The sequence below is a fragment of the Cebidichthys violaceus genome, unplaced genomic scaffold, assembly GCF_023349555.1.
Source record: "Cebidichthys violaceus isolate CVI_PGR_0920_01 unplaced genomic scaffold, fCebVio1.0.p SCAF_48, whole genome shotgun sequence".
Taxonomy (NCBI): Eukaryota; Metazoa; Chordata; class Actinopteri; order Perciformes; family Stichaeidae; genus Cebidichthys; species Cebidichthys violaceus.
In genome coordinates, this window is record NW_027176683.1 from 885024 (window position 1) to 893839 (window position 8816).

Below are 8816 nucleotides of genomic sequence, written 5' to 3' on the forward strand. Positions count from 1 at the left end.
TGAAGGAATTCTGTTAATTTGATGAAGAGAGAGAGAAAAAAAGAAAAATGAAAGAACTATATTATTTTTCAGCTTCTTTCTTGTGAAATCCTGTTTTTGCCGTTTCAGGCCTCTAAAAAAAAGGAAACGTATTAAAAAAAAGTCTGAGGTGGAAAATCTCTCCTCGACTCGACTGCTCACCGCCTGCAGACGTTGAACCTCTAAATATAGCTTCATAGTAAGTGTTGAAACAAAGAGAACATGTTGGAAACCACCAGTTTAAAGCAGCAGTGGAAGGTTTTTGTAGATGTTGAAAAGTATTGAAGGTTATTTTTGAGACGTGTAACGGTTATGTTATATTTAGAAGGCTGTAGGAGCAAACACAGTCTGACTTCAACACGACGTGTATTTTACAATCCATCACTGTAGTACTTCACAAATCCCCTCGATGAAGAACAAAACAATACACCCACGCTCAAGACGTCTGAACGTTTTTTAATACACTTTGTACAAACACATCTCACACGAACGTAGAACACAACACTTCAGAGGGAACACTGGAGAGCATTGAAGAAGAACCTCGTCTCTTTGGAGAAACACGGCTATCGGCGCGTTTTGGTCGCGGATCATTTCTAACGATGTTAAAGAACGTGTGACTGAAGGGTTTCAGTCCAACGTGCGTCATGTGTGAGTCGTTATTAGCAGAAGTTATTATTGAAGCAGAAATGAATCTGAAGACTGGCTTTGTTTGGTTTTCTGTGACAGAAGCAGAATATTTTTGGGGGTTTTAGATTGTTGGGGAGAAAAAAAGAAAAAAAAACATTTTAAATTAGTTTGTTAGACAAAACGAATCCAGAAAATAATCAGCAGATTAATTAAAATGAATTAATAATATTAATAATACATTCTGTACACGTTCAAGAACAAAGAGTTGAGAAGAGGCCAAATTAAAATAAAGGGTGAAAACACCTGTGATAATACTAATAATGATAATAATAATAACTTCTCCTTGTTAGGAATAAATCCGTTAATCAGGAGTCTAACAACAGACATGTTGTTGAATTAATAAAGAAACATCTCTTTGAATTTGACATTTTGTAACAAAGAAAACTTTTTCACCAGATGTTTAAATATGTGTCAGGATGAGAAAACAAACAAAGAAATGATGTGTTTTAAATCTAAGCTGAGATTAAGTCTTTGTGTTGCATTAATCATGAAATACTGTAAACCAGCTCACTCAACAGGAAGAGAAAACAGACACCTGTCTGCACCTGAGGAGGAGGAGGAGGAGGAGGAGGAGGAGGAGGAGGAGGAGGAGCTCAACTCTTTGGCGTTTCTTTCAGAAAATGACAGGTTCACTCTTTAATTCCCAACTGAGATGCTGTGAGGCATGAAATGGTCCTTTTAATATTAATATAAGTAATATGTGAACAATATAAGACGTTCTCTGTTCAGCTGAAGAGCTAAACGACTGATGAAACATAAGTAAACAGGAAACTAAAGCTCCTCATTTAACTGTTAAAGGTTAAATACCATCAGTACTTCTCTGTGAACCGACTGATACTGTAACTGGTGAAGTGGGATTTAATGAGCAGGAGAATAATAATAAAGGAATTAAACATGAATCAATCGACATTCAACTGTTAGCGAACACATCGGCCGATTCACACCAGGTCTGTTTCTGTGGTCTTTTCTGCCCCCTAGTGGTTTAAAAGGAGAATCACAAAATGTAGCTTTAAACAGCGGCAACTTGGCTCATTCAGTTTAAAAAATATATTTATTTAAATTGAATTTATTTAATTTATTGGCGGCTTGTCGACCCCTAGTTTAAAAAACAAAATGTTTAAAAAACAAAAGTGGCAAAATTCTATATTTTTAAATCCAATTTAAAGACATCTATTCATTAATACATAAAGGTGAGATTCATAACTGAAATGATCATCAAACGGTTCATCTCACTAGAGATGCTCAGGCTGCACAGATCATTCTATAACTCTTTGTGTTTCAATATCAAAGTGATGAAAACAAACGACGTGAAGAAGCTTCCTGCGACGATCGTTTCCTTTACTGACATTAAAAGACAAAAACAAAGAAACACGGAAAGATACAAGTAGCTGCTCGAAGTACAATATGTATGTATGTGCACTCTAATATATACATATATATATACATACATATATACATATATATATGTATATATATATATATATATATGTATATATGTACCTCTCAAGTAAAAGTCTCTCTATACAAAAACAAAATATACATCTAATAAAAAATACACTCTTAAAGTTCTAGAATGGAAGAAGAAACTAAAAATAATCAAATCAAAAAGTACGAACAGAACAAGATGGACAGCTGGAGTCAGTGATCAAAGGAAGGAGGAGAGGAGGGGAGGAGAGAGAGAGAGGGAGGAGGAGAGGGAGGAAGAGAGTGTGGAGAAGGAAGAGGAGGAGAGGAGAAGGAGGAGGAAGAGGAGTGTGAAGGAGGGGGAGGAGGAGTGTGGAGGAGGGGGAGGAGGAGTGTGGTGGAGGAGGAGGAGGAAGAGGAGTATGGAGGAGGAGTGTGAAGGAGGGGGAGGAGGAGTGTGGAGGAGGGGGAGGAGGAGTGTGGTGGAGGAGGAGGAGGAGAAGGAAGAGGAGGAGTGTGGTGGAGGACAAGGTAGAGAGGAGGAAGGAGGATGAAGAGGAGGAGTGTGGCGGAGGAGGAAGAGAGGAGGAAGAGGAGGAGGAGGAGGAGGATGAAGAGGAGAAGTGTGGCGGAGGAGGAAGAGAGGAGGAAGAGGAGGAGGATGAAGAGGACGAGTGTGGCGGAGGACGAGGAAGAGAGGAGGAAGGAGGATGAAGAGGAGGAGTGTGGCGGAGGACGAGGAAGAGAGGAGGAAGAGGAGGAGGAGGAGGAAGAGGAGGAGATCAGACCAGCAGAGAGTTCAGTCGTCATCACTGTCGCTGCCCGACTCGCTGAGCTGAAGATCGTTTCCTGTGAAGATAATCGGGTCAGAACATGGTGTATTGTATTCTAACAGAACTCAAGATGAATCTCTACGTCCATCGCTCAGCCGGAGCAGCGTTCACGTTACCCAGAACCTCAGACTGGACCGGAGCGTCACCTTCACGTCTACAGAGAAGCAGAACTCGGGGTACTCACGCAGCGTGTTCATGAGCTGGTTGTTGCCCGGCTGCCGGTCGGCCCCCCCGTTGAACGCCGGTTGCCGGTTGTTGGGGGACGTCTGTCCGAGCGGGCGGGGGGGGACGGGGGCGTCCCGCTCGCCGTCGCTGCTGCTGTCGTCTCCGCTCCCCGAGGCGCTGCCCGAGTCCGAGGAGCCGCTGCTGCTGCTCATCTGCTCGATCACCTCCACCTCCGCTCGCAGCTCTGCAACGGTGTGAGTACAAAGAATCCTCCGATGAACTGCGTGTTCTGAGTTCTGAGTTCTGAGTTCTGTGTTCTGTGTTCTGAGTTCTGTGTTCTCCGTGTCTGGACCTCCGTACCTCTCTTGATGTCGTCCAGCTGAGGCTCCGGCGAGGGGTCGTCCTTAGAGGGAGACGGGGAGGTCTTGGCCCCGGGCTTCGTGGGGGCCCGGAACTGAGAGCTGGGCTGACTGGACCGGACCGACTGCTGCTCGATCCGCGCCTGGATCTTACTGCTGCCCTCCGCCCTGAGACACACACACACACACACACACACACACAGACACACACACACACACACACACACACACACACACACACACAGACACACAGACACACACTCAGTTAGTCCTCTCTGAACTATCTTTCTGGATCTTAACTGCAGGAGCATCTTTTGTCACACTGTTCGTCGGTGTGAACAGGATTCTGTCTGAGATCAGTAGAACCTCTGGAGTCTCACCTGGTTTTCTTCACTTGGATGCTGCTGCTCAGCTTCTCCAGCACGAACTCCCCGGTGTCGTGGTTGATGATGAGCACACAGTCCTTCTGGTACGGCCGCTTGTTTCCTTTGAACACCGTCATGGGAGGAGTGGAGCCCTGCAGGAGCAACCGTCACCTCAGTATCATCAAGGTTTTAAATCACTAAACAAACAGAACCACAGAGTCTGATACAGAACCAGAGGAGAACCACAGAGCGTCTGATACAGAACCAGAGGAGAACCACAGAGCGTCTGATACAGAACCAGAGGAGAACCACAGAGAGTCTGATACAGAACCAGAGGAGAACCACAGAGAGTCTGATACAGAACCAGAGGAGAACCACAGAGCGTCTGACCGGAATGTGTGGTAGCGTGATGGTGACTTCGTCTCCTTTCCCGACCTGCAGCTCTCCTTCACAGCTCGTGTCGATGGATGCTGGTTTGAAGTCATCTGAAAAAACAAAGGACACAAGACTATGAAGACTATGAGACCACAAGACTACAAGACTACGAATCTACAAGTCTACAAGTCTACAAGACTACAAGACTACAAGACTACAAATCTACAAGTCTACAAGACTACAAGTCTACAAGTCTACAAGACTACGAATCTACAAGTCTACAAGACTACAAGTCTACAAGTCTACAAGACTACGAATCTACAAGTCTACAAGACTACAAGTCTACAAGTCTACAAGACTACAAGACTACGAATCTACAAGTCTACAAGACTACAAGTCTACAAGACTACAAGTCTACAAGACTACAAGACTACAAGTCTACAAGACTACAAGTCTACAAGACTACAAGACTACAAGTCTACAAGTCTACAAGACTACAAGTCTACAAGACTACGAATCTACAAGTCTACAAGTCTACAAGACTACAAGACTACGAATCTACAAGTCTACAAGACTACAAGTCTACAAGTCTACAAGACTACAAGTCTACAAGACTACAAGTCTACAAGACTACGAATCTACAAGTCTACAAGTCTACAAGACTACAAGACTACGAATCTACAAGTCTACAAGACTACAAGTCTACAAGTCTACAAGACTACAAGTCTACAAGACTACAAGTCTACAAGTCTACAAGACTACAAGTCTACAAGACTACGAATCTACAAGTCTACAAGACTACGAATCTACAAGTCTACAAGTCTACAAGACTACAAGACTACGAAACTACAAGTCTACAAGACTACAAGTCTACAAGTCTACAAGTCTACAAGACTACGAATCTACAAGTCTACAAGTCTACAAGACTACAAGACTACGAATCTACAAGTCTACAAGACTACAAGTCTACAAGACTACATGTCTAAAAGTCTTTTGAAATGTTCTTCTATATTTTACATAAATGAACATCTTTGATAAGGATCGAGACCAGAGATGTAGTGATCGGGACATTTTACACTTTCACAAAATAAACAAAACTGTGTTAAAACATATTAACGTAAAGTGACTGTAATTCTGTTTCACTGCACAACATTGATCAGTGTGTGGAACTGATTACAATGTTTACATGAAGCCTTTCTTCACCTTCTGTAAGAATGAAACTAACTCACAAACAACTGAGGAGGAGGAGGAGGAGGAGGAAGAGGAGTGTGGAGGAGTAAGAAGAGGAGGAAGAGGAGGAGGACGAGTGAGGAGGAAGAAGAGGAAGAGGAGTGTGGAGGAGTAAGAAGAGGAGGAAGAGGAGGAGGAAGAGGGAGGAGGAAGAGGAGTGTGGAGGAGTAAGAAGAGGGGGAGGAGAAAAGGAGGGAGGAGGAAGAGGAGTAAGAAGAGGAGGAGGAAGAGGACGAAGAGTGAGGAGAGAGTAGGAAGAAGAGGAAGAGTGTGGAGGAAGAGGAGGAAGAGGAGGGAGGAGGAAGAAGAGGAAGAGGAGTGTGGAGGAGTAAGAAGAGGAGGAGGAGGAGGACGAAGAGTGAGGAGAGAGGAGGAAGAAGAGGAAGAGTATGGAGGAGGAGGAGGAGGAGGAGGAGGAAGAAGAGGAGGAGTGTGGAGGAGGAAGAGGAGTTGTTCTTAAAGTAACAGATGACTCGTTCCAGTGGATGCTGTGACGATGAGGAGGACCAGTGGGTGTAACGAGTCTTTATGCAAATGAGTGAATTTAAGGCGACCACATAATTGGCTGAGATATCGACAGAGCAGCCTCCTCGTCCACGTGAGCGAGCTGATCCCACGCAGCGGTCAACACAGCGCTGTTCTCCTGTCGCGCTAACAGCGTCACACACTCACATCGGATCGTGTGAAAGGAAGACTTCGGCCTCTTCTCAAAGCTCTCCCCGAGCTTCAGGACGTGCTCCTCTTTGTCCAGCAGCGGGTTCGTGCTCCCGTTCATGTCTCGGTTTGAAGAGATGTTGAGAAAGATTCACATTGATGTTCAAATGTCCCGAAGAGCCTCCACTTCAGAGGAGGGTTTAGAGTACGAAGCGAACTGTAACACTAAGTTAGCCTGCTGTGGCTACACGTTAGCAAAACATCCCGTTCGTCACTCGGCCGCGCCTCTTCCGGTTGTGGTCCGGCTATCAAATGTCGCCGCAAACACGTACAGTTTTCAGTAATATATATATATTTATATATTTTAAAAAGTTAACAGATGAATTACTCGTCACATTATTTAATAGCTTGATAATGTGCATCGCACAGTTTTATTAATTAGAAAACGAGCGGAACCCCCCGAGAGCAAAAGGAATCAACTTCTAAATGCTACACGGACGAATTTAACTAACGGACAAGATGGACGTCAACTGTGGAGAAGTGCAGCTAGGCGGAAGATTTTTTACAACTAAATAGATTTTTAGCGCATCTATCGTCAACATAAGTTATACAACATGTGTTTTACCGATTAATGAATGATTCCGTAGTAACGTTACTGACTTAAAGTGGACGGAAACAAAGTCTGAGGCTTTCTCAAAGCATCATGGCTCTGTCGAGAAATGAAAGCGTCACCGGTGATATTAAAACAACACATCCCGAGGAGGAGGAGGAAGAAGAAGAAGCAGAAGCGTCTCCGCGTGTCTCCGGGCAGACCAGAACCTCCACCGCCAGACTGTTGTCCCGGGAGGAGCGGGACAGACTCGCCGGTGAGCGGTCCCTGGTGTCCGACTTCAAACGGATGAAGTTGGAGAAAGAAGCTCAGAAAAACTGGGACTTGTTCTACAAAAGAAACACTACGAATTTCTTCAAGGACCGACACTGGACCACCAGAGAGTTTGACGAGCTGAAGGCATGCAGGGAGGTGAGGAAGAGAGAACACCGGCTTACACTCTATAACACGTAGGTAATAAGGTAATAACAGACATTATTACGTACGTATTCTCGTCCATCTGCCTGGTTTTGCAGTTTGAGTCCCAGAGGCTGGTGCTGCTGGAGGCCGGCTGCGGTGTGGGGAACTGCCTCTTCCCTCTGCTGGAGGACGACCGCGACATCTTCGTTTACGCCTGCGACTTCTCACCGCGAGCCGTCGAATTTGTGAAGGTAAGACATCTCATCTCATCTCCTCTCATCGTCAACCTCTTATCCGTGGATCGGGTCTCGGGGGGGCAACAGCTCCAGCAGGTGGACCCCCAAACCTCCCTTTCCCGGTGCCACATCAGCTCAGCTCTGACTGGGGGGGATCCCGAGGCGCTCCCAGGACCAGTTTGGAGATATAGTCCCTCCACCTGGTCCCGGGCCTCCCTCGGGGTCTCCTCCCAGCCGGTCGTGTCTGGAACACCTCCCTAGGGAGGCGCCCGGGTGGCATCCTCACCAGATGCCCGAAACCACCTCAACTGGCAACTTCCCACGACAAAGATATCCATCCATCAAATCTATATCTGATACCCGTGTAGCACCGTACATTCAGAATGACACGTTTACACACCGTTGAGCTGACCGGTACAAAGTCAGCCTGCTGGCCGGTGACCGGCGCTGCCGTACGATTTGACGTCTTAATAATGACACAAATACGAACCATCTTCATCCGCCTTCTGCTGACAGCTAAACCCTCTGTACCGCCCCGAGCGCTGCCGTGCCTTCCAGTGTGACCTAACCGAAGATGATCTGAGGGGAAACGTGCCGGAGGGCGGCGTGGACGTCGTCACGCTCATCTTCGTCCTGTCGGCCGTCCACCCTGACAAGATGAAGCTGGCGTTGCAGAACATCAGCAGGGTGAGAGCAGAGACAGCCGAAGAATAGTTGTAATTGGTTCTCTTTTGATGTGGCTGCAGGATGTGCTGCATGTGTCTGATGGCTCCTTCCCAGCCTGTTTTTGGGAGCTCAAATAGAAGCCGGCTCAAACGGTGTAGCTTTAGATGTGTGTGTGTGTGTGTGTGTGGCTTTAAGGTGCTGAAGCCCGGCGGCATGGTCCTGTTCAGGGACTACGGCCTGTACGACCACGCCATGCTCCGCTTTAAAGCCGGCAGCAAGCTGGGGGAGAACTTCTACGTGCGCCAAGACGGAACCAGATCCTACTTCTTCTCTAAAGGTCCGGAAACGACTTCCAGAAAGCCGTGTTTGTCTGTGTCACTGAGGCTGTTCTGGATGGATGGATGGATGGATGGATGTTTTAACTCACTGTACAGTGCCATGCATCCCTTTAATATAGCTGCTTGTACATGTACACAGTGACGTTTCTTGACCTCTCCTGACTCCTTCAGAAACACTTTGACCTTCCTCTCGTTTCCTTCCTCCTGAGGCCTCAGTCCGCTCTGTTTCCGTCTGCTCTCAGAGTTCCTGGCCGAGCTGTGTACCGGCGCCGGCCTGCGGCCCGTTTCTAACGACTACGTCCTGAGAGAGACGGTCAACAAGAAGGAGGGGCTTTGTGTTCCCAGAGTGTTTCTGCAGAGCAAATTCACCAAGCCCGGCCAATGGGAGAGCTCCTGAGGGCTCCGCTTGGACCGCGGCTGTCGCCTCAATAGACAAGCATCTCCTGGTTGACATTAGACGGCAAACAAAACCTAAAG

At 46.5% G+C, this 8816-nt stretch overlaps 2 protein-coding genes across 2 annotated transcripts in view; one reads left to right on the forward strand and one right to left on the reverse strand.

Annotated features, from left to right (window-relative positions):
• Positions 1–458: 458 nt before the first annotated feature.
• On the reverse strand, positions 459–6361 carry eaf1 (ELL associated factor 1). Its single transcript, XM_068729914.1, has 6 exons — positions 6109–6361; positions 4222–4316; positions 3847–3983; positions 3468–3634; positions 3127–3351; positions 459–2958 (listed from the first exon to the last, which is right to left on the reverse strand). The coding sequence occupies exons 1-6, from the start codon at positions 6209–6211 to the stop codon at positions 2909–2911; spliced, it is 777 nt and encodes a 258-aa protein (XP_068586015.1). The 5' UTR covers positions 6212–6361; the 3' UTR covers positions 459–2908.
• A 3-nt stretch (positions 6362–6364) lies between these two features.
• mettl6 (methyltransferase 6, methylcytidine) overlaps positions 6365–8816 on the forward strand; it is a 2709-nt gene continuing 257 nt past the window's right edge. The window contains exons 1-5 of the mRNA XM_068729910.1: positions 6365–7111; positions 7216–7350; positions 7852–8022; positions 8197–8338; positions 8582–8816. The exon at positions 8582–8816 is cut by the window's right edge and continues 257 nt beyond it. Of these exons, the coding sequence (XP_068586011.1) occupies positions 6794–7111; positions 7216–7350; positions 7852–8022; positions 8197–8338; positions 8582–8736 (921 nt within the window). The 5' untranslated portion in view covers positions 6365–6793 and the 3' untranslated portion in view covers positions 8737–8816. The remainder of the gene's footprint in view (positions 7112–7215; positions 7351–7851; positions 8023–8196; positions 8339–8581) is intronic.